We start from the raw sequence: 26321 nt of genomic DNA on the forward strand, positions 1-26321 counted from the left end.
AAGGAATTTGGAACTCCCACTGCAGGGGTGAGGATGGGGGGTTGACCAGTGCTGGGAGGAGCTGCTGGGGGACAGTGAGCTGGTGGGAATCGGAGACTGCAGGTGAACAAGAGGGGAGGAAGCAGGGCGTTAGGAGGTTGCTCCAGTAAGCTAGAAAATTTTAAGAGCACGTGGCCTTGTGGCCTGCCTTGTTTGAGAGAGTTTGGAGGAATTAGGTAAGGCAGCAAAGGATTTGGGGAAGGGAGCCTGTACGAGGACAGGTTGTGCTGACAGTGATCTCAAACCTCAGTGTACCACAGAATCACGGGAGGGGTGTGTGTAAAATGCAGCCTCTCTGCTTCTGCCCGGGACTCTGCTTCAGGAGGTCTGGGGTGGGCCCAGACTTGGGCAGTTTTAGCAAGCACCAGAAGACTTCCGTGCAAGGGGGCTAGGGATCATTCTGAGGAAACCCAGACCAGGACGAAGGGGAGATGGGACTGAGAAATGGAAAGTCACGATGAAGACGGAGCATGCCCAGGAGATGTCAGAGAGTCATGATCAGAGGGACATTTTAGAAACCTAAGAATTAGGATATTGTCAGCTCTGTCTTAAAAGAAGGAAGGTAGGAAGGGGGAGGGCAAGGAATTCAAGACTCTTGATTTTTAAATGACTGGCCCAGCTCACATATATAAATATTTACTTCTAATTATTTTATCTTGAATAAGATTTATTTCTATGTTTCCTAGTTTCATGCTCATTAAAAAGGACTCTAATGTGAAACAATCAGGAATAGTTACTTTAAGAGATAAAACAACTATTACCTAGGATGGCCATTTTTTTTTAGAATAGTTCTCTGTTCCTATAATTAGTAATTAATCTCTATTAGATTGAGATACAAAAGGCTGCATCATTTTGGCTAATGAAAGTAATTCTTGAGTCGTGAAGTAATAACATTAATTGGTCAGCCAATAACATTTATTGATCACACACTAAATGCAGGTCATTTGACCATTGCTGTGTTAAGTCCTATTAGAACCCATTACTTAAATATGTTGAACACTCTGTAAAAGCCACAAATTTCTAGATGCCTGGGGAACAAGGTGGGCTCAAAGAACTAGTACTGACATTATTAGCTCATTGACAATTCTTCCATAAAGAAACCTTTATAATTTTGTTCAGGAATACAATGGCTGTGTTTAGAGCCATTCATAAAGCAAATGCGGCAATGGCATAAAAATCATGATGTGAGAATGCATAATAATTGTTGCTTGTTAAAAATCAATGCCAAAATAAACTCTGCAGGTGCAATAGCAAATCAGGACTTTTGTACTAGGAAAAGAAACATATGGGAGATTTGGGAGGCAAAGACAGACCAAATGCTATAAAATAAAAGGTTACAGAATAAATTACAAACAACTGGCAATTTAGGATTAGATTACTTAATCTCACAAACTAAACAAAAAATAATAAATCAAGTTTAAATTTCTGAAAACTTGAGGAAGTCCATCCTGTGTTTTTACTTAAATGACTAGGTAGAAAAAGAGAAGATAATAAATACTCCTAAGGTGCAGTCGACTGCCCTTATACTTGTTATAAAATTGTAAGCAATTATATTGGAAAGTTACATAATGAGGAAGACAGGAAGTTTTTTTTTTTTTTTTTTTTATCATTTCCTGAGTTCGATCTTGGCTAGCCTTAGTGTCCTAAGTGAAGAATAAGAATGCTGAGCTCTAATTTTAAAAAGGCTATTTGTTTAGCTCCTATCCTCAGGAGACACTACCAACCAGACAGAGCCTGGGATGCATGTAGGGCGCGTGAACAGCCAGCACAGGTCAGCTGTGACCTCAGGGTGCGGGATGGGCCTCAAGATGCCCGTGCCTATTACTTTGTTCAAACGCAAAACCTGGACACTTCCGGTGCCTATTCATCTGGTTAGCTTCCAGAGGTTGGCTCTACCTCCTTAACTACACCAGCCGCTTCCAACCTTTTTCATCTCATGGCGCACATAAAGTAATTACTAAAATTCTGCAGCACACCCAAAAATATCTTTTTTGCCAATCTACAAAAAAAAAGGTATAATTTTGATTCATTCACGGCAGACAGCCATTGTGTTGGCTGTTGTCTTTTTTTTATTTGACAATCTAAGGGAAAGAGGTCAGTGCCTCTGACTAATCAGGTTTACATGTTTTAAAATTCTTGTGGCTCACTGGCTGAAAATCACTGAACCATACTATTAACCTCACTGACGGGCAATTACACAAAGTAAATATCTTTTTTTTTTTTTTTTTTGCATGTTCTCTGTTTACCAATTACCAATGTGTCTGTTCTCTGCCTGTCTCTACTGTGGGAGCTTGGAGTGAAGGTCCCTCCCCCTCTGTTCATTTACATAGGGCAGTGCCTAGAAGCAACCCTCAGGAGCAGACTTCTGTTAGGAGGAATCTTCACAGTAGTTAAATGGATAAGGGGAGCTGAACCACCCAAAGCAGCTCCCCTGAGCAAGCAGAAAGAACAGAGTCCCTCGGTGAGCACATTCCCCCGGCACGGCCCCGTGGGCACTGGGGGGAGATGCAGAGCAAGGCGGCCTTCTGGGGAACCTCCATGTCTGTGTCTGTGGCATTGGGGGCTAAAAGAGAGGGCTTTCCAGTGCCAACACACAAGCCTCCTTCACTGATGAACTACAGATAAGAAAAATGTATGTGCTCTGGGAAAAAAAATGAGAATTTTGTTGATAATTTCTTTTGTGACTATCTTCAAAATCAATACTTAGAAGTTTTAAAATGATAGGTGTAAGCCAAAAGAGATTTTATATCCTTACAGAACGAGGCTGTAAGCTTACATGGCCTGACCCTGCCTGGCTGACTCACAGACAGCGACCAGCCAGGCAGGGGCGACAGAAGAGAGGGAGGCAGGTCCTTGAGGGAGTCGCTGCTGCTGCTTAGTGACGAGAATTCCCACTGTGAAAACAATCTTCAGGTTCACACATAGAAACCAGGCCAAGAACAAGGAGGGAATAAGAAGACGGATTGTTTTCTTCTTTCGGAAACAAGCTCTCTTTCCTTGTGTGTGTCCGGCATCTTCCAAATACCACATCAACTGACTTTCATTGCAAATGTGTATATTTTAGAGCCATGTGTAGTTGTTTACACTACACTATCTTGTAGTTTTATTGTTGTTTTTTTTTTATTTTTTTTTTACAGAGACAGAGAGAGAGAGGGATAGATAGGGACAGACAGGAATGGAGAGAGATGAGAAGCATCAATCATCAGTCATCAGTTTTTTGTTGCAAGACCTTAGTTGTTCATTGATTGCTTTCTCATATGTGCCTTGACCACAGACCTTCAGCAGACAGAGAAACCCCTTGCTCGAGCCAGGGGTGACTCGGTAGTGAGCCTTTTTTTTTATTTTATTTTTATTTTTTTGCTCAAGCCAGATGAGCCCGCGTTCAAGCTGGCGACCTCAGGGGTCTCGAACCTGGGTCCTTCTGCATCCCAGTCCGATGCTCTATCCACTGCGCCACCACCTGGTCAGGCTCTTGTAGTTTTAAACATAAATATGTGTATTTTTCTATTCGTTAATGTCCCATCTACTTAGTCTGACTTAAACTACATGCTGTTGTAAAAAACCTCGAATAAAGCATGGCCTTGTCCACGTTTTCTTTAAAGCTGAAATGTAACCTTTTTGGTAAACTACCTAGTCAGGAGGTCGGGGAAGGGAGCAGGGTTCCTTGATTCTGCTACAATGCTGCCATCACAGTTAGACAGGAGCTAACAGGTCATTCTGGCCAAAGAAACTGAAATCTTTGTTAAGTGTTAGTAAACTTCACTTGAAAATCAATACTAACTAGGTAAACAGTCCTCTGAAAAGTGGGACGTGTTACACAGCTGTAATGTGCTATATTATTTGACAGTCAAAATAGACAATGTGTCTGAAGGCATTAACGTTTGAAAGCCATGAGAATATTACACAAACCCAATGACGAGCACAGGTACATGGACGAAAGATTGGGGTACGTGATGTCCAGAAAGCAGAGAATGGTCACGTCTCATTCACAGTCTGGCTGGGCCCGCGGAGGCTGCTTTTGCCAAAAACCTACAATTATGTTCCTCTGACTCTGTGACCCCAAGTTGCTGTTCCTAGGGAAAAGCTGTGTGTTATTTTTCTCCTGGAATGTTAGCCAAAAAGAAAATCTCTCCAATTCCTTTGTGGTAATAAACTTGAGGACTAAGAAAATAGATAGCAAGTCATCAAACAGCAGAGGAAAGACAAATGGAAAACCCACACTCAGATGATTTCTACACAAGTTTACTTCGATTCTGGTCCACAGGGAACGAAAGACACAGGCCATGTGACCAAAGAACAAGGCCAGGCAATGGGTCCATGGTGGGGACTGCACAAATCATTCTGGTTTACAGCAATAATGTTAAAATCTTAAAACTGGTATGGCCACCCAAAGTATATTATTTCACTTGTATGTAGAGAACTGTATTTAGAAAGTTATTGCTTCTTACGTCATCTCTCGAAAATCTCAACAGCTCAGATTTTTTATACAGGTATGGGTTGGTTTCACATACGTTTCCAATTATTATTTCAAAATACTTTATATCAAATATTTTAAAGGTTTTTCTTTGAGGGGGCTTAAAGCTTAATGACAAAAAAGAGTGAAATGTAATGCTGATACAAGTATCATGTTTCATAAAAACGAGTAAATGAGTGTAAATTTTCCAAGATGATAGAAGTAAATTAAGAACATTAGTACAACTGCATATAATGGAATGTAGTGGAGAGAAATTCCATTTCTATGAAGTTTCTTGCTTCCCATCACAGAAAAACTAGACGAAAACCAAACAGCCATAAAAATAAAGTAAAAAATTAAAAGATGTATAATATATATATAATACTAAAATATAAAAGAGGCTTTCGCTTTGAAGGGAAGGGGGTTTCAGTCAGAAACATGGCATCATTTCCTCTTCGATTGAAATGCGTGCTGTTTATTCTTGCCAAACATAAAGCAGGTGACCTTTCAAACAGTCTAATTGGGATTTTCTCTACCAATCTACATGATATGAACCTAAAATATACCATGTGTAGCACATGGCTAAGAATTCTTAGAAGCAAGCATAATAAAATTCAGGAAAGAGACATACTGATCTTAAACTGATACACTTAAAGAATTGTTTTACAAATGAAAAATTGCTTTGCTGTCCTAGAAAGCTTTTTTTTTTCTTTATTGCAAGCATACCCAGCGCAGAAATACTTTTTTGTGTGTATTGAAAATAAAAAGCAAAAGCAAGGGGTAAAATTTTTTAAATGGTGACAAAAGAAACATATATTTATAATTTTAATAGATTTCAAATGTCCCAAATTAGGTGTAGTGAGCTATGGACTAGAACTCAGGTCTCCTTGGGACCTCATTCAAGAGGTCCATTTATCCACAGTATTAAAAGCACCTCAGTATAACACAGTCTGCACGTGTCTTGTGACACAGCGTCAAAGTATCGTGAAAACAAAATATGGGTAATCATTTTTTCCCCCAACTATTTTACATCCAGCCCTTGTTGAAGTACACGGCCTGTGTAAGCCACACGCTCCACCCCAGAGCTCCAGCGGTCGGCGCTGGGTGTGCTGCCGGAACGTGGGCGTTTATACCATAATCCCCATGGAGCACGGGAGGGCCTAATTAGCTTTCACATAGTTCCAGTTGGTAGTCTCTTTTTCTTGGCCTTCTTCCCAAACACTCTTGGCATTAACAAAAGCCAAATTATTTTAAGATGGATTTTGAGCTGTTAAATCCCGTTCCACACGAGGGGGAAGAGATAAACCAGGACTCTTAAATATATCCGTAAAACCCAGATGGATGACAAGATCCCCACAGCAGTGTAATTTGTGAATGAATTATATGAAGGAGGTTCTACTTCCTCTGCCAGAGCGTTCCATCTGGGGAAGTCTAGGTAAGATGATGTGGTATCTAATTACGGCGCCACCATTCTAAACACATGACCTGGATCACAGAGGAATCGTGTGTTTTTGTGTTTAGCAGGACCCTCCTCCTCATTCCATTGCACTGAAAAATAAAAAGGCCTTCCTCACCCCAATTAGATTTTTTTTTTTTTTTTTTTTTACCTAGGATACCTTCGTTTGGATTGCCACTCTTTTTTTTTAAAACAGAGACAGGGATAGATAAGGACAGACAGACAGGAACAGAGAGAGATGAGAAGCATCAATCATCACTTTTTCATTGCAACACCTTAGTTAGTTCACTGACTGCTTTCTCATATGTGCCTTGGCCGTGGGGCTACAGCAGAGTGAGTGACCCCTTGCTCAAGCCAGCGACCTTGGGTCCAAGGTGGTGAGCCTTGCTCAAACCAGATGAGCCCGCACTCAAGCTGGTGACCTCAGGGTCTCAAACCTGGGTCCTCCACATCCCAGTCCAACGCTCTATCCACTGTGCCACCGCCTGGTCAGGCTGGATTGCCACTCTTAACTCGCTTCTTTCTTCTCCGTCACAGTTGGGCATGGCCACCACAGCCAAGACCCTCCTGACCTTATTGATCCTCATCTCCCTTTCTTTTTACACCTCCTCTTATTTTATGAACAGATAGTATAATCCTATGGCTCAATAATTTAAGCGGTATAAACTGGTATACAGAGAATTACCTTCCTCTTCCCCATTGCTCAGTCCCCTGCTCCCCTCCCATCAGGCAACCTTTATTCCCTCCTCCGTGTCCCTGCAGAGAGGGGGTGCTGACAGCATGCACACGGGGCTCCACTCTCCACCCCTCACACCCAGCACTAGTAAAGAGCACACCGACCCTTAGTTATGCACACAAATAAAATAGATCTGCCATATATATAAATATGTGTATATGTCATCTGTAGGTAAATACAGCTACAGGGTGGGGACAAAGTGGGTGTACAGTTGTGAGTACATGAAACACAGAGTTTATTCTTATATTATTGCTTCTTAGTTATGGTATCATTCTGCATATGAACTGTACACCCACTTTGGCTCCACCCTGTATGTCTCTATTCTTTTTTAGGGTAGCATATGTCCCATTATATGAATCTATCACAGTGTATTTAACAAGGGCCCTCCCGTGGAACATGCAGGGTGTTACAAGGAAATCCTGTACAGATTCTTTCTCCAAGTATATGATCACATCTGTACAATAAACTGAAAAACGGTATTGCTTGTTCAAAGTGTACATCATTCGTAACGCTGAAATTTACTGCAAGATGGCCTTCCTTAGGCGTGAACTCAATTTACAACCCTCGCCCCCGCCCCCCCAGCGACGTGACTGTCATCAGTTTCTTCTGTATTCTCACCAATCCATCGTGACCTGTGTGTGATGGAACTTTGGGTCTTGGATACAAATGTTTGGATCTGATGCATGAAAAGTGGCCTCTCCTTGAAATAGCTCATTTACTCAACTTCTAGATCAATCACCCTGGACCAAGTTACAATCACTGATTGGAGGGACTGCTGTAAAAGCCGCCTGCGTGGGCTCCCAGCATCTGCACTTGCCCTGATCCCCTACCGCCTGGCTGATGCCTGGCTGATGCCGCCGCTCCCCTGCTCAGACCCTCAGAAGGACCTCTCATCTTCCTGAGAACAGACCCAGCATCCTCACAAGGGTCTGGCCTCCCTGTCACCTGGCCCGCTGTTAGCGGAGGCTCCTGCCCTCCCCTCCTCTCGCTCACAGCACTGCCACCTCACTGGCCTGCTGGTCCCTCCTCGGACACATCAAGGTCTCGCCTCCGTGGCCCCTCTTCCTGGGATAATCCCTGCCTAGGTGTTTGAAAAGCTTGCTCCCCACCTCCAATCACATCTCTGCACAGATGTCACTCGGTTCACAGAGGACTTCTCTGAGCACTTTATGTAAAAGACCCCCGCTCCTGACACCCTCTCCCCTTCTCTGCCTCCCTGGTTCTAAAGCACTCATCTCTGTCTGACACACTTCTTGGTTCCTTGTCTCCCACAACTCGATTTCAGCTTCACGAAGGTAGGAATGGAGGCTTTTTGTTCATAATCGTATGTATTCTCTGTACCCGGGATAGGCTTACATCTTTTATGAATGAAGCTGAACATCTTTTCATATTATTTTAGAATCTTAAACTTCCCTGTCATGAACTATGCTCCTAGTCTTTGCAAAGAAAACAAACTCTGGAGTTGTTGGCCTTAAGCTTACTGATTTTAGGAGTTCCTTACATATTAGGGATATTAGCCGTTTCTAGTATGTACTGTTAACAATCTTCTAAGTTTACAGTTTTTGTTGAGACTTTGCTTTTGATAGTTTTGCCCAACGATTTCTTTTCTTTCTAAATTAAATTTAATTTTTTTTACTTTTTAATTTTATTGACTTTTAGATAGAGGAGATAAAGAAAGAGAGGAAGAGAGAAAGAAGGGGAGAAGCGGGAAGCATCAACTCATAGTAGTTGCTTTCTGTATGTACCTTGACCGGGCAAGCCCAGGGTTTTGAACCGGTGACCTCAGCGTTCAAGGTCAATGCTTTATCCACTGCACCACCACAGGTCAGGCACTTTTTTTTTTTTTTTTTTTTTTTTTTTGTATTTTTCTGAAGCTGGAAACGGGGAGAGACAGTCAGACAGACTCCCGCATGTGCCCCACTGCAATCCACCCGGCATGCCCACCAGGGGGCGACGCTCTGCCCATCTGAGGTGTTGCTCCTTTGCAGCTGGAGCCATTCTAGCACCTGAGGTATAGGCCATGGAGCTGTCCTCAGTGCCCGGGCCAACTTTGCTGCAATTGAGCCTTGGCTGTGGGAGGGGAAGAGAGAGAGATAAAGAGGAAAGAGAGGGGGAAGGGTGGAGAAGCAGATGGGTGCTTCTCCTGTGTGTCCTGACTGGGACTCGAACCCAGGACTTCCACATGCCAAGCCGATGCTCTACCGCTGAGCCAACTGGCCAGGGTGACATTAGTATTCTTATAAAAGGGACCTGAAAGAGTTCCTTGGCACCTTCTCTCAACGAGGACACAGCAAGATGGTGCTGTCCATGAACCAGGAAGTAGACCCTCACAAGCCACCATGTCAAATCTACTGGCGCCATGATCTTGGACTTCCCAGCCTCCAGTCATACATTTGTTGTTTTTAAACTACTCAGTCTGTGGTATTTTGTCATAGCAGCCAGAACAGACTAAGACGCCATCCTCCTGTGCTCCTGTGATCTCCTGCTCGCCACACCAAAGCCAGACCTTCACAACCAGCTTCCTCCTAGTCTACCATTTCAGGCCCACATCCCATCACTGGGAGCAGTATTAGAACAGGGGGGAGAGGAGACAAGGAGTGAGTCCCGAAGCCTGTCCCAAACTATTTAGTGGCCCCACTGCTTACAGCAATGTCCTAAAATGCTCAAGACATTGACAGAAGTAAAAAAAACGGCTTTATAACCAAGTAAGTTTGGGAAATAAATGCTGAATTAAACTGGAGGCTATTTAGCATGCTACTGTGTACTGAGAATCGCCAGAGGGGATTCGGCTGTGTTATGAAGATTTAATGATGAAATTCTTCACCTCCGGAGCATGAGCAGTGTTCCGAATGGAGCTTTGGGAAATGTGGACCTAGAAAGTCAACCCCAAACCCTTTATCCTTGAACTAAAAGGCTTCCATTATCTGGCCCAACATGTATTTCCAGCCTGAATTTCTGCTGCTGCCTGAAGCAGACATCTCCCTGCAGCCAGGACAACATATTTCACCAGCACAGAAAGCACACCTTGATCGTGAAGCCTCCAATGCTGTGGCCCACCTATAAAGCCCTGCTCCTTCTGCTCCGCCACCAGGGACCCTGCATGCCCTCAGAGTCCTGGCTCAAGCCCACCCCCTTCCCTACCAACAAACCCCCCTGGGCTTACTCCTTCGTCCAAACATCATTTGTACCTATTATCTGCGCCGTCTGCTTGGTATTGTTTTATAACTTGTAATGATAGCAGAGAAGTTTTGTTATTTTTTTGCATCTTTGATAATAATCAGTGCAACATCATATCACTGAACACATTCCACAAATGCATGACTCTATTTTTCCTTCAGTATGTTAACATGTGTAGTGACATGTTAATGAAAGTTAATTAAAGTTGCTTTAAATGCTTTATCCTTATAAGATTTCCCTCTCTCTCTCTATATATATAGATATAGATATAGATGATATAGATATAGATATAGATATATATACTCATATATATATACTTCCACATTCTGGTACTTGTCTGTGAATGATAATGTATCTGTGTACTTTACTTCGATTGAGGTTTTTAATAAACAAGTATGACAGAATAATAACAACAACAAAAAATTTATAGGCATACAGGAGTTGAGAGCAGTTTGACCCCTTCCCTGCAGGGTATCTGCTGAGATGACCTGAGAGTTGCTAATTAAATGCAAAGTGATGCTTTCAGATACTCTGGGTTTAGGAAGGAAGGAGGGAGGAAGAAGTGAGCAGAAAGCACAGCTCCGGGATCTGCTCAGGGGACGGGTATCCCAGGAAGGTAAAGCATCCCCTGAGTTCCATTCCCTTCCTTCTTGGCTCCGGGCAATGTCACCAGGGAAAGAACTGTATTAGGAAGAAGGAAAAGGCTCCTCGAGAAAGGCTGCTTGGCTGTCAACTAATCACACAAGTACGTGCACGTCTGAGTCTGAACAGTTACGTGTTCCCTGTGGGGGCAATGAGGCGCCGAGATGAGCATGAAGCCAGGACAGGGCCTGCTGTGTTCCACCCTCTAGAGAGAGGTTCTCAAAACCTGACCGTGCTTGTTCAAATGCGTATTCCTTAGCCCTGTCCCCAAAGACTCCATACTGGGAGCGATGCAAAAAACCCGCATCGAACAAGGACAATTACTATTGGTAAGGCAGCTGCCTTGAGAATCTGGAAGCAGAATGGGGTGCTGGGTACAGAAGGAGGTAGGGGTTTGGGGAGACAGTGGGTTTCTGGAGACTCGCAGCTTATTTTCAAGTTTTGCTCTGAGTTGGCCTAGTTGTCACCTTTGTGACCATTCCTTCTACTGTCCTTTACCAGTGATGAAGGTTCCTTCTGGGGATATCAAAGGGGAAAACAGGCTGGCCAGCCACTGAAGACCTCATACTTCTGGGCTTCCCTGACTGTGTGTTACTCAAAGCACCCAGGAGAACAGGAAGGACGCTCAGGGCTCCAAAGACACTCTGGGAGTCTGACTCAGCCTCGTCTGTGTGCCCCAAGGGGCAAGCCTGGCACCTTCAAAGCCAGGTATTAACTTTCTGCTTCGAAACTCATGCTGATGGGTTTGCAATTAATGTATCCCGTGCCACTGTATGGGATTACTTCTTTAACCTGGTAATCTTTTTAAGTAACTGTAATGAAGCCATTCCAAAAAGTAGACTATCAATCTTAGGTCATTATTTTAGAACCCATAGCGCCGGCAGGGAATCATAATCCCATGACACTTAGAAGGAGGAAAATCAGACAGAGAGGAGTCAAGTGACTAACCTAATATCACACAACAAGAACACAGACAGGGGGCGCAAGAACATGGGTCTCTGGACCCCCAAGGAAGAACTTTCTGCTTCTGAAAAACAGAGCTGAGAAAATTCCTGACATAAATAAAAACAAAAGTCACAGGCTCCCAGGTTTTCTTCTGTAAACATTTTCAAACAGATCACCTGTGCAGTGCTTTCAGCATGAATCTGCCAGGTGATTTAAAGTTTGCCCTGTTGGGCAAGGTAACGATGTGAGCAGACCAAGTGATAGGGGGTGACAGGTTACTTAGGTGGTATCGGCAGCTCCCCAAAACACACTGAGATCCAAGGAGTTTGCAGAATAAAAAAGACCTCTGAGCAATCAAATCTGGGTCACAGAGGTCGGGCCTGCAGTCTCTTCTCCCCAGACGGGAGTGCGCCAGGCTCTCGTCCGCTTCTCGGTGAGGATCAATCTATCCCGCGCGATCACAGGGGAAGGCCAGCTGCTCGGCGGACTAGAAGCAGTAAATTAGAAAAGAAAAAACCAAGTGGAGGCCAAAAAGGCCGGCAGAAACTCAGTATAAATTAGCAGTAGGAAGTGAAATGTGAACGAGATAGAATGTAACCATTAACCTTGGAAACGGGATCTGAACAGACAGAGCAAGGCCGCTGAGTGTGCAGGTGCCGGGTCCTCCAGAAGGAACGGCTCCCGGGGAAATGGCCGCGTTCAACAGCAGAATGACAACAGGTGCCTCTCAAGATGACCCCCAGTCACCAAAAGCTCAGATTAGTTTTGGCAAAGCAAATTCAAGAAAGCAGGGATGTATAGAATCCATTATAGAAAAAGTCTTATTGAACTGGTTGAAATGAAGGGTAATTAAAGCGTTCATTATTTGGAGAATTACCTTACATCCCCCTTGACTCAGTGAAGATGCTTCCTGCTGTGCATAAGCCTGACTGAGAGCTTTTAGAAAGGACGCTTCATTTAAATAGGTGTGGGGTGGGCTGGGTTTTCCTTCATTTAGAGCAGTGGTTCTCAAACTTTTTGAAGTCGGGGTGCATTTAAAATCCTACAAATAACTGTAGGCGTGCTATATACAAATTTCTGAGAAATATGTTATAATTAAGTCAAATATTAAAGAAAAAATATAAAGTCCAAGTGTGCTTTTATGGTAATTAAACAAAATAAATGACAAAATTAAATTTATTCTGACATTAAAAAACATTTTTGGTCCTGGCCGGTTGGCTCAGTGGTAGAGCGTCGGCCTGGCGTGCGGGGGACCCAGGTTCGATTCCCGGCCAGGGCACATAGGAGAAGCGCCCATTTGCTTCTCCACCCCCCCCTCCTTCCTCTCTGTCTCTCTCTTCCCCTCCCGCAGCCAAGGCTCCATTGGAGCAAAGATGGCCCGGGCGCTGGGGATGGCTCCTTGGCCTCTGCCCCAGGCGCTAGAGTGGCTCTGGTCGCGGCAGAGCGATGCCCCGGAGGGGCAGAGCATCACCCCCTGGTGGGCAGAGCGTCGCCCCTGGTGGGTGTGCCGGGTGGATCCCGGTCGGGCGCATGCGGGAGTCTGTCTCTCCCCGTTTCCAGCTTCAGAAAAATACAAAAAAAAAAAATACAAAAAACAAAAAAACATTTTTATGTTACATTTTTTGAGTTATGCTTTTTAGAATTTGTAAAAAAGCAGTTAAAAAATAAACGACAAAAGCTATCTTTTTATATATATAGATACATTCTTAGTAAGATTTAGTAAATTTGGCAGGTCCTAGTGTGTTTATAAGAAACATGAGCCTGATGTGTCCTAGCGATTTCTTCAATGTTTCGGCATATAGTTAAAGGCAAACTCTCATTTTCTCGTCAATGCATTGAAGAATTCCTCTCTTTTTACTCTTAATTGTGTTGAGGGTAGAAAATCCTAATTCACATAAATAGGATGTTGAAAATTAAAGTAAAATGTTCAAAGCTTTTTTAGATATTGCCACATATTCTTCTTTTATAGAAATCCAAAAGGCTTTAAGAGACAATTCCTTTTGTTTAATCATCAATCCACAATCAGTAGATATAGCTGCCAGTTCTTTTTTGTTAATGTTAAACCAAAATCACTTGAAGATTCCATGAATGGGTGTTTAATCCAATCGTATTGTTCAGTGTTAAGTGATGGGAAATGCTGTAAATTAAATTCTGCCCGTCAGCCTTCAAGTCCTATTTTATTTACACTTAACTTTTGCTCACTTCCAGAATCAATTCTTCAATATCACAATTCTTTTTGAGAAATCTATCCATTTTATTTGGGTGTACTGAACTAAAAATAATATAATGATGTGTTAATAATAAATATAACAATGCCGTGTTAACAAATAGAGTGGTATTTCCATAATGAAATGGTATAATAGAGTAACTATATTTATTTTTATATCTGGGCACATGCCATGAACCAGCACAGCTAGTAATTCCAGGTCCCAAGTGGGAATGGTGTGAAATTAAGAAAATATGGGGTCGGGAAGGCCCTTTAATTGCTGCTGGCAAGAACAAAGCATGCCCAAAAACCGCATCTTGCTTTATTTATAGGGCAAAGTGGGCCATTAGCAAATCAATGGTCTCTGATCACATTTCCAAGGTAACCCAAGAATTTTACCAAGTTCAGAAAACACCTACCATATATATCATCTTAACTTTACACCAAACAAAGGATAGAAGAAACTTGCCTCCAGTTTTTCCAGGGAACATGGGGGGTAGTGTAAACAATCCAGCACCACAGCTTAACAGCCTTTTGCAACCTAATCAGGCAAGTGAGGTGAGGGGCTGGGCAGACTGTCAGCTTACAGCCAATTCCCCACACCTCTGTCCTCCCAAAATCTAAACTCCAAATATCCTGTTGGTTTTTTGCTCCCCAACAGGCACATATTTCTCTGGAATACCATAGGGCGCACCTGGAAATCTTCTAGGGTGCACCAATGTGCCCTGGTGCACACTTTGAGAACCACTGGGTTAGAGCTTGATCTTCCTTCAGTCATCTTGGCACTTATCCTGCCAGAAGAGGAACCAGGCTCACACCCACCCAGGTACACAAACAGCCTCTGGGCACTGGGCCGCGCATGAAGCCGGGGAGGCCGGCAGGGGTCTTTGGCAGTAGTTCACCTAACACCCAACACTGTCCCCAAGCCTTGTGGGTATGTTGGGTATGACCCACGTCTTCTCTGGGAACACCCTCAGTCAAGGAATCCTGAGGCAGCTTCTGTTTCCTTCCTTTTTTTATTTTTAATTCAGTAATTTATTTTTATCAGAATTTTGTGTGCACATTAAAAAAATTTTTTTTTTCTCTTACAAGTAAGAAGAGCAGCGATAAAGAGACAGACTCCCACATGAGCCGTGAGCCCCAACCGGATCCACCCGGCAACCCTAGTCTGGGACCATGCTCTTAACCAAGCTATTTTTAGCAGCTGGGTTAGGCCATGGAGCCTTTCTTAGGGCCCGGGCCACCTTGTTTGAACTACTGGAGCCATCACTGTGGGAAAGAAAGAGAGAGAGAGAAGGAGGAGGGGGAGGAGTAGAGAAGCAGATGGCTACCTCTCCTGTGTGCTCTGACGGGGAATTGAACCCATGACATCCACACACCAGATCGATGCTCTACCACTGGGTCATCCGGCCAAAGCCGAATGAACATAGTTTTAAAGAGCCAAATAATTGTCCTATTTTTCCCTCTTTGGAAGCATTAGCTGATTTTTGTGTTTCCATTTTTAGTATTTATGTCAACATTTCTAAGAAACATGCTTATATTTTTTTTTCAAATATTACCTATGAAACTCCCCTATGAAGGGAGAAAATCTGGCTATTTTTAACCTGCCTACTACCAAACACAGGTAGTGTTCTTGGCCATCTGGGGTCTCAATTATTTTTTTCTAGTTGAATTTATTGGGATGACACTGGTTCACAAAACCATATCTGTTACAAGTGTACGACTCAATAAAACACCATCTGCACACTGTGTTATGCTTCTTCCACCCCAAGCAAAGTCTCCTTCTGTCCCGTACCCCACCCCCACCCTCCGCCCACCTCTTCCTGGCCCTCACCCCTCTTTCCCCTGGCCATCGCCACACTGTTGTCTGTGTCTGTGGATTATGTATCTATGTTTTTTGGCTAATCCCTTCTCATCGTTACTTAACCCAGCTTTGGGACAACTCCCTCTTTCCCCTGCCTTTACTCTAACTCCCAGAGGCCCCTGGTGCCCCTGAGCTGGTGGCGGGGGTGGGGACGGGGGTCCGCAGTGTAAATCAGATTGCTTGTCAGGTCCCTGCCGCCCGCGTTGGGCTCACGGCGCTCGAGTCAGCTAAGCCAATCATCACTTGGTCAGCTGTTTTTTAGTTTCCAAATTTTTGTGGCTCCCATTTTTTTTGTTTGTTTGTTTTTTTGTTTTCTGTCCTTACAGGTTTATGCCTTAAAACAAAAAATGAAACACTGTCATTTCAATGAGGCTCAGAAGGGAGTGCAGATTACATGCATGTGTTAATTCACCATCTTTGACAGGAGGCATGTCATCAATTTCTTTTTTCTTTTCCAGAGAACAAATTATTTTCCATTTAGATTCACCTGATAAAAACATCCAACTCACTGAACCAAAGCAGTCTCAGTTTCTTTCTAGATCATCTTATCTTTTACAGAACAGATCAATAAAGCAGCTATGAAGAAAATTAAAATTCAATGACTGCTTTTTTGACGAGAGAGAGAGAGAGAGAGAGAGAGAGAGAGAGAGAGAGAGATTAGAAAGCGGAAAAGACTTTCTCTTGAAAGAACCTGACATCAATTTTTATAAACTTTTTTAAAAAGAACTTTTCTGAAGCTTCTCCTGCAGATTCCTCGTTGGCTCCCCTGCACGTGTGCCTTACTAATCACCTACTTGACTGTGTTTTGGGAGAACAAGCATTTGTTAGATTTAGAATCAGTGTCTGAGCGTATTCAGCTGTGCTCACGAGTCTGTCCATATTCATGCTTGTATGGCCACGCCACTTACTCTTACCCATCTTCCTCACTCATGTGGCAGCCCCGACCCCTCATTCACGTGCCCCCCCCCCTCTCACATCTAATTAGCCCCCTGTACTGGCGCTCCGGACCTCTGAACAAACACGCCCACACTCCGGCCCCTGTCCTCGTCTGCATACGAGGCTGGTGTGGTCCTGTGGCAGGGAGGACTTCCTTGTCTACCTTCTCAGTGGAAACCACTCCTCTCTCTCAGAACTCCTCCAAACGCCACTGCTTTCCATATTATCTGAGAAGAAGCAGGGCCCTTCCCTCTTTCCAAGGTCAAGTGTTGCATGACTTGGGATTTCATTCCTGCCCTCCTCACTTCCTGCATCCTTCAGCCCTGTCTCATCTTGCAAAGTCTTCCTCTTCACCTCACCGTTGGATCTCTCCTATTCCTGGGAACATGGTTTTCTCATTAAGATGTTCCTTTAAGCCTCTGACCCTCGGTGCTGCCACAATCTATTCCTCAAACAGACAGCTACAGAGGCTTCCCCAGCTGCCCACCACCTGCTTGTTCCCTCTGCCCTCCCTGTGGCCCGTCCCTTTGGGCCACCTGCCTGCAGGGTCCTCGCGTACCTGGGCTGGAGGTCTCCACTTCTCTGCCTTCCTCTCCTGCCTCCTCCCTCTTCTCAGAAACAACATCAGCACTTTTCTATCTCCAAAAAAACAACTACACAGCTAGAGTCTGAACCTGTCCAAACTGGGGGCACATTTTAACATGTGACTGCAGGTGGGAGTGTATGTAACTCCTTTTTACATAAATGTCGAAAAGAAGGTTTATCTAAAAAGAATATGAACTAGTGTTTTAAAAGTTTGATATACTTCTAACACACTCTCTTCCAGCACTTGGGTGACCTATATCTTCATTTTGTCATTGCAAGATTAGTTCTGTAAGCAGAATGGCAATTACTTATCAAACGTAAAACCTTATGCAAATGCTTTAAAGCCAAATACAAATTAGCAACTCTTCATATGACTAATGACTATATGCCCTTCCGATAACTGTAAACATGAGAGACAAAAGATCAAGGGACCCTAAAATAAGCCCTTGGAATAACAGAAGGGCTGTGTAGGCGTTCAACAGTAACTGTGAAACCAAAAGATAATCATTACAGCTGTGGAACATACATCCGATAGAATACTTACTCAGCCACAAGAAAAGATGAAATACTGCCATTTATGACAACATGGATGGAACTCGAGAATTTTATACTAAGTGAAAAAGGTCACTCAGAAAACGCTTAAGGACTATATGATTGTACTCATATGTGGGATACAAAACGGAAACGCCACAGACAACAGAGGGAAGGGTCGGGCAGTGGGAAAGGGAAAAGGAGGCCAAACACACGGTGACGGAAGATGATCTGACCTCGGGTGGCGGGCACACAGTGCAAGTACAGCTTCTGTGTCACAGACTTGTGCACTTGAAACCGATATAATCTTATTAACTGGTGGCACCTCAATAAATTTAATTAAAAATAAAGTAAGAGATAATCATTATATGCTTCTAAAGATCCTTAAACCCAGAGCAACACAAACCATTATCCAGTGGTTATTCTTTGACCTGCCCCTCCCGTACAAAAACCTTTAATGGACAAGACTCTTCCGTTTTTTAAATACAAGCAAAGATATCCATTATTGAAACCAAATAGAAGAACCACGTTGCATTATGTTATAAATTATCAAACTTCATAAACCAATAAAGTTGAAAAGAAGTGACAATTGTTCAATTAAACAGTTATTTTTTTCTGATAAATGTAGTTTCAAATTCGAATAGACCACAATTATCATAGCAATACACACATTTGATAGAATCGAGTACTTAAATCACAGTTAATATTTGAGCAGAATGTTAGGACAGATGTCATGGGTAAAATCCAAAGAGCAACTCAATATGCAAAGCAGGTGCCATAGGGAGGTTACCATCCTGTCTGGAAGATGGAATACATTAATAAGCTATACAATAACTGAAGAAGCTCTATCAGCCGAACAAAACACTGTCCATGTGAGAAGGGCTGATAGGTAATGTGAATCCTGGAATCATAAACGGTCTCCTGGAAGACTGTGGAGACAGAAGGAAGAGAAGTACAGACTGGCAGAGAGGAGGGAGAGAGAGGTCTTACCAGAGGGATGGCATGTGAAGATCCGGCTAAGTAGAAACACACTTAGTGGAAAAGGACAAGGACAGCCCAAAGGCCAGGCTGGATGAACACATCACTTCCTTTCCTTCCTCACTGCTCCCAACAGCCTCCTGATCAGTTCTGCCCACAAACACACTCTGCTATTCCGGTCACCATCTAACACTCAGTCTCTCTCCCGTTCTGTTAAAAAAAAACAACGGCTCCCACTGCCTCGCAAACTGAGTGCAAACTCCTGAGTAACGCACAGTAAGTTCTCAACACATTCAACTGTGTGTGAGGACTGTCATCTCCCGTTAAATTGGAAGGCTCTAGAAGGCAAAAGTCAATCTTGTTTATTTTTTGATAAGCAAGTACCTCTCACTAGTACCTTATGCACAGTAGAATATCAAAGCATATTTATTAAATGAGCAGATGACTTAATCAATAAAATTTGTATCAGTTGTCAAAATGTGTGGACCGGTGAGTAGGTGACCCTGTGTGAGAAGTTGGAAGTTTAGATTTGACACAACAGACTCTCTAGCGAGCTACGGGATGATTCTGTGTAGGGCCGTGACATGATAAAAATGCTGTTTGAGGTCAGCTGTTTTCGTTGCGGTTGCAGGGAATATTACCCCAGAAGTAGAAAGATCACTTTGCTGATGTTTTGCTAACAAAATGAGGAAAAGAAGATGAGGGTTTTTGTCTGTTCATTAGTCACTAATGCGTATTCCTTCAGACAATACCAAAAAAAGAAAGAAACTGTCATACGTATCCTTCATCTTCAATCTATTTTAAATGAGTTCTGATTTTTTCTTTGCAGGCTAGGTAATAGTTATAGTGTCCTGATTTTAAAGAACAGCCACCAAAAAACCTTAGAAATTATGGACAGATATTCTTGCTAATGAAGTAATCCACTTCTTAGAATCCACTTCTATTAGAATCTATTAGAAGTAATCCACTTCTATTAGAATCTTCCTAATCACATTCAAACAAATCTGTAAAGTGAAAGAACTCCATCCTGTCTGTTCTTATTGCAATAATACTTATTGCAAAATATTTGACTTTTTGGTTTTATCACAGCTAAAATTAATTAGGTGGTCTTTATGTAGTAGAATTTTATAATCTAGTATATAACATTTGGATGTTAAATTAATGAATTCATCAGCATTTGAAAATGTCAGTACATTAAAAAGTGTTAAGAGGTTGCAACTGGTGCCCATTCTTCTTTCTAAGAACTCATTCCTTCTCTGCTCAAGCCTCACCCATCCTACCATGTGCCAGCAAGTCATGGATGGCAGGAGGGGGGTTGGCAGCAAAGGATACACTGAGGAAGAGATTGGTACAGAGTTCCTCAATCTAGGCTGCTCATTAGAAAAAACCGAGAGCTTTCAACAGCTATGAATTCTTAAGCCATGCTCCAGACCAATGTCAATATATTTTAAAAGCCACGCTCAACTCCCTACCCTATCCCATCCCCACCGGATTCCAAGGCTTGAGAACCAGGGAATTAGTATTTTCTTTAGCCATGGAAAGATAATTTTCATATCTGATTTTCTTAATGTAGTAGCAAAAGGATGGAGTAGTTTGGAGGCAAAAATGTCTGATGCTACTCATTTTATTTTAAAGAAAAGCCAGACTTGCACTCACCTGCCTTCTGACAATGCACGATCTTCTCATACACAGCATCTGCATTTTCAATCAGGGTCTTGAGGGACTGGATCATCTGCAGAGGGAAACATCCAGACACGAGGTTACAGCGACAGGGACACACCAGGCTGCACACGTGCACGAGGTTCTTCCCCTGAAACCAGGCTGAGGCTCTTTTATCTGACTTCCTACTACTCACGTTCAAAAGTGTCTATGAAAAATGATAAAATCATGCATCACTACAAAATGCTTTAAACAACACTGAGTGTCAAGTTTCAGGTACAATTAGGTTTGAACAACACTGAATTTGAACCATGAGCCAGTACTGAACTGAGTTCATTTCAGTGTACAAACAAATATGTACACAATGTTTTAAATCATATTTCCAATCATTCATTTGAACAAAATCGTCAACTTCATTTTACAGACAGCTTCAATACCTACACACCGTAGCCATTTCAGCCAAACTGCTTCCTTTTCTGAAGACTAGTTTAAAACTTATGAGGATCAATGAGCAGCTTTTATTTGATGCATTCATGAATGGTAAGATATTTTTAATGTTCCTATCAATGATTTAAAAATATTCAATGTTGAATTCTTGTTCCAAATTTCATGTGCTTGTTTTAAGAACCAAGCTTGAATAAGGACAAGTATAAGAGCACAGACGATCAATTATTTTAATTACCAAAATGTTGGGGAAAGATCTGTGTGAAGTAATTGTTCTGACTCTAAACTTACCATGAAAATGAGACAGCCAAATTCAGCTTTGCTGGTTCAAATGGGTCCAATTATTGAGGGTTCCTTAAGTGTAGCTTCTAACTTTTTGTATTTTAACGTCCAAATATTTTACATTATAATATTACTTATCTATTTTATGTGACCATTCTAAATAACAAACACCAATCCAACAATTCTTCAAATCTTTAAATTCTGCCTTGCTTTTCTTTATAGTATTTATCCCTGGCTGTCACAGTAATTATTTTATAGAAACTAAATATACATAGGTGGGGTTATTTGTATAACTCAACACCATATTTTGATTAGCTACATTCATTTAAACTAAAGTATAATCAACATGCCTCTTAAGAAGTACACCATGTTCTTATTGAGTCACACAGCATTTATCAACTTCTATTGTTCTGGGAAAATTATAGTAAATACCCAAAGGTTTGAAGGCCAAAGCAGGAGTTCATTTAAGTCTTTGCTCATTTTTCATGGGATATCTGCTATAGGCAGCCCTTGAGTAGGAGCTGGGGACACAGTAGTGTACAGGGTGTAGCCCATCTTCAAGTTCATAGCTTAGTGGTGGCGCTTATACTTTGGAATTCAGTGTTTTTACATTCATTCTTCAAGATCTGAATCATTCCTGTAAATTAAAATATTCTAGCTTACAGCTTGACATATTGAATAGGCAGTGATAAAAATGAATAGATAAGAACTCAATTATACTGATATAGTCGTTTGTACTATTACATAATTCACACACTAAAAAGGTTCATCTCGTCATCGGTAACCTTTTTTAGCTTTGATGTCAAGCCAGATGAGAGCCATGAAGAAGCAAAGACGTCTTCAAGTAAGGATGGTGGCTGTCACAGCTCAGGATCAAAGAACTGGCCAACGGTGTCCCCCTCATGCAAGCAGAAACAAAGAGGGGGGAATACAAGTGACAAAATCAACCCGGTCATGAGACAATGGGCAGGACAGGAGCAGTAACGGAAGGAGTGGACGAAAACCAAACAGCAGCATTAAGCACAGGCTCATATATATGGACAACTGTGTGAGGGAAAGGTGTTCAAAACAGATTTGTAGGAATATGCTATGAAAATAAGCAGTTAGAATAATAATTAAGAGACAGTGAGGTGCCCTAGGGTGAGAGCCCTGAGCAGACTAGAGCCCAGGGCCTCTCTGACCCATACTGGAGACAGTGTGTGCTGGAAACAGCAAAGCAGCAGGATAAGATTCAGCAACAAGAACCCTTTAGGCTCTCAGAACAGAGATGAGAAGTCAGCATGTTCTTTGCACTTTACTTCACCCTCTGAAAACTTCTTTCTGTTTCCTTAAGTTATTTGTACTGGCTAACAAACATGTGAGTAAGACGCTCCAGTCCTTTGGTCTGCGGACCGGGACTGTTGCCTCCCCTCGGCCCCTTGGAGCATTTCATTTGGTCTCCAATAGTTCAGTGTCGCTGCAACACAGATTCACACTGGGCGCCATGCAGGGGCAGGAAGAGCACAGATTTTTACAAGTTCAAATCCTGGTTCTGCTATTCATTAGCTTTGTTATCTAGGACAAGATTTAATATATCATGGAGCCATAATTTCTATGTGTGAAATGAGTGTGATAAGAGACATGACCGTCATACTGTTGTGAAGATTAAATGAAAGGATGCATGGACCTGTCACAATGGACACAACTGTGATTAGCTGATGCCACAATGGACTCCTCATTCATCCAGGAGCCTGAGAGAGCATTTTCTGGTAGCCCCAAATTAGCTGCACCAGTATGACTTCCTTTCCTATGATCCCTGGCCATGTTTCGAGCAACCATCACTAATTTCAGTTTTATTTGAAAAGCCTGGTGTGATGAAGGTCAGAGAAACAATAAACTGCATTATTATTCTTGAAAGGCTCTTCCAGTTCAAACTGTCACAAAGGTTACATAGTTATGCACCTTTTAGCTGTAAAATACATACAAGGCTTAAGAAATGCACATCTATTATATCTCTAGAGTAGTGTTTTTCAACCAGTGTGTCGCGGCACACTAGTGAGCCGTGAGACATGGTCAGGTGTGCCGTGGGGAAATTAAACATGGGTCCCCAAACTACGGCCCGTGTGCAGGATACGGCCCACGGAGGCTATTTTTCTGGCCAGCCGCCAGCATCCGAACATAAACATTCCCCTCACAATCCCTCCAGCTATCAGGAAGAGTGAGGCACAGGGAACGCTCACTGACCAATCACCTTCTAGGATTCATCCCGACCACTAGCGATGAACCAATAGTAGGCCGCCTCTCATCCACACCCAGGAAGGCCCCCGCTCGGGCTGCCACGCACTTGTCATTGTGTGGCCGCAGCGAGTAGTTGAAGCTGCTACTCCTCCCCATGGTCCCGATTTCTAATCCTGGTCAGGACTGGAGGTAAGTGTTGCCACCACTAGATGAAGCCTCAGCCTCAGCTGGTTATGTCTATCCTGATGGTGTACATAGATATTTGACCTTTTTCTTTTTAAAAGAGGCTCCCCGCAGAGGGTGATATACAATGCATCACAATGTTATCTCTAACTTTAAAGCTAAAGTTTGCTGATCTTCCTTTGGGCAGTTTTTGGTTATCTGTTGCCAAGGAGTTCCCCATTCTGGCCAACAAAGCTATTTTGACATTGCTCCCGTTTTCAACCACATATCTATGTGAGCTGAGCTTCTCAAGCTTGACTGTGATAAAAACTCAAAACAGAGAGAGACTGAGAACTGTTGAGGAAGAGCTTCATGTGTGTCTTTCTACCATTCCTGCCAGGATATCCCTTTTGTGTTCATTGAAACAGGCCCAGGTTTCACAATAAGTGAGTATAAATACATTTAGAAACTATATTATTAACTATATGTATAATATGTACTGTGTCATTTTGTGTCATTTTGGTAGGTGGCGTACCCAGGATTTTGTAAATATAAAAAATGTGCCGCGGCTCAAAAAAGGTTGAAAATCACTGCTCTAGAGCATTGGCTAGGCATGTGGAAGTCCCGGGTTCTATTCTCAGTCAGGGCATACAAGAGAAGCACCCATCTGCTTTTCCACCCTTCCCCCTCTCTATCTCTCTCTTTCCGTCCTGCAGCCAAGGCTCCATTGGAGCAAAGTTGGCCCGGGCACTGAGGATGGCTCCACGGCCTCCACCTCAGGTGTAAATGGCCCTGGTTGCAGCGGAGCAATGCCCCAGAGGGGCCAAGCATTGCCCCCTGGTGGGCATTCCAGATGGATCCTGGTCGGGTGCATGTGGGAGTCTGTCTGCACCCACCCCCCCAGTTTCTCACTTTGGAAAAAAAAGAAATGCACATCTATCTCAAGGGGCTGGAGAGAGAAGTTCACAGGCCTCCTGTGTTCTCTAATACTTGGAGATCAGTCCTTTGCTCTTGGGACAATCATTTTCTGAGGCTCTCTAAGTGGGACCCTGAGCTAAGTGCCAAGAATAAATAAAGAAGAGTTGCTGACCCAAGACTCTGAGCAGACAACAATCACGATAACATGTGGCATTGTCATTGTAGCCCACGTGCTATTGAGTGTGACAGCCATTGCAGTTTGGTGGGATCTTTAATGGCAGTGTCCTGGTGTCCATGGTGATGTTCCTTTTGTGGCTTAGACTTCAATACAAAAGTCCTTCTCCCAATAATGGGGGTGAAAAATGTGCCCCCCTCCGCCCTTACTTAGAGCAGTATATAAAATATGAAGGTGGCTAATACATCAGGGAGAAGAATGCAAACACAGAGAAAGGCCAGTCCTCTCTGGTCTGTAAGTAAACAGCAGCCGGTATTTGCCGACTGTGTTGGACGGGAATGCCAGAAGGAGCCAGCTCACCAGAAAGCAGGCACACACGGCTAGCAGAGCGCCGACAAGGCAGGAAGAAAACCCATCCAGACCTCAGCAGAGATGAATCACTTTGCCACACCACTTATTAAATGCTTTCACCACTTCCTCTGGGAGGAGGAATTGCCAATTTATATCTTTTTATAGTTTTAGGGTATATATTTACAGTTAGGGTGCACACTTATAATTAAATTAACATATGGCAGTTTGTAGTTCCTGTCCATAGCATGAGTTCAGTAATTCTCAACTCTTGCTGTATTTGCCTAAGTTCTTCTCGAGTGAAAGAGCCCCTCCAGGTATTCCTAAGGAAGCTCTCTGGATTGGGAGCCCCCTCCTATACAAGCACTGGGTTGAGGGCCCAGCAGGCTGAGAGACAGGGCCAGCCAGTGGCTTTCCTGCCTGCCAGCTGGCTCATGTCTTGTTTCATTCAGCTGACAACCATGACAATGTGGAGCAGCACATGGCGCTGAGGACACAGCAGGGACATGATGGGGGTGCCATTAGATCTAGTTGGGACCAACCTCTGTCTGGGTCTGCTACTTTATAACAAGTTGTGGTTATAAATAGTACAAGTGTTGGTTGAATGAATCAAAACGAAAGTAATTCAATGCCTCCTCTGCATCAGGAACATACTTGCTGCATTCTATTTCATTTAATGCTCACAAAATCCACGTGAAGTGGGTATTTAGGGTGTTAGTTTTACAGGTGTGAACATTGAAGACCTGGGAATTAAGTAACTTTCCCAAGGTCATTTGTTATTATGGACAAAGGGACCAGAACGAATAAGCAATGGAACTGGTATTCCGTTTGACCTCAAAGCCCCTGCTCTTCCAGAGCACCGAGATAGATCTTGACACATGAGTGGCGACTGCACCAGAAGAGGAAAGGCACTCCAACCAGAAAGATGTGCAAAAGGAAATTTAGTTAAATTCTGATAGGTACTGTGGACCCTGAGATAGAAGGGTTCCTGGTAACGAACTGGAATCAAATTTTAAAAATAGCCTAGCAGCCATTTCTACACAGGTGCCTCTCACACAAACTGCACTTCAGGGAAGGGAAGAGCCTGCACTCAGCTGCCTGCCTCCTGCACTGAACTGCCTGCTTGCACTACACTTCTGCCATCTGAGCCAGCCCTTAAAGGAGTTCCTGGAATCTTATTTCAACCAATAGGAGTGAGGCTTTCCCTAGCGTATTGGAGCTGTGTAGTTAGATCCCCCATCAACATCTTCACTGACCAATCAGAGCACCTTCATTCTGACCAATCAGAAGAGTGCCTTTTGGACCATACACACTGCAAGAATTTGGAGTCCTCATTTGCATGAAGGTCCAGGGATGGGGACTTCTGACTTTATAAGTCAGTTATAAATGGAATGTGGAGCTCAATTTCCCTTTCCATCAAAGATTAAAGACTGCATTTCCTCTGCTGGAGCTGAAACACTGAAGATGTCTCACCAGAGCAGAGTGGAGCAGAGCTGTCTAGCCAGAGAGGGGCCTGGCTCCAGGGCTTCCCAACAGCCGTGCTATTCCCACAGCCCGCATGCTGTGAT

The 26321-nt window shown here is 43.2% G+C and overlaps 1 protein-coding gene across 2 annotated transcripts in view; it reads right to left on the bottom strand.

The window, feature by feature from the left end:
- PLCL2 (phospholipase C like 2) overlaps nucleotides 1-26321 on the bottom strand; it is a 185335-nt gene that overhangs the window by 23848 nt on the left and 135166 nt on the right. For both annotated transcript variants that reach the window (XM_066350752.1, XM_066350753.1), the window contains exon 5: nucleotides 20205-20280. In XM_066350752.1, the coding sequence (XP_066206849.1) occupies nucleotides 20205-20280 (76 nt within the window). The remainder of the gene's footprint in view (nucleotides 1-20204; nucleotides 20281-26321) is intronic.

The sequence above is a fragment of the Saccopteryx leptura genome, chromosome 10 (genome assembly GCF_036850995.1).
Source record: "Saccopteryx leptura isolate mSacLep1 chromosome 10, mSacLep1_pri_phased_curated, whole genome shotgun sequence".
NCBI lineage: Eukaryota > Metazoa > Chordata > Mammalia > Chiroptera > Emballonuridae > Saccopteryx > Saccopteryx leptura.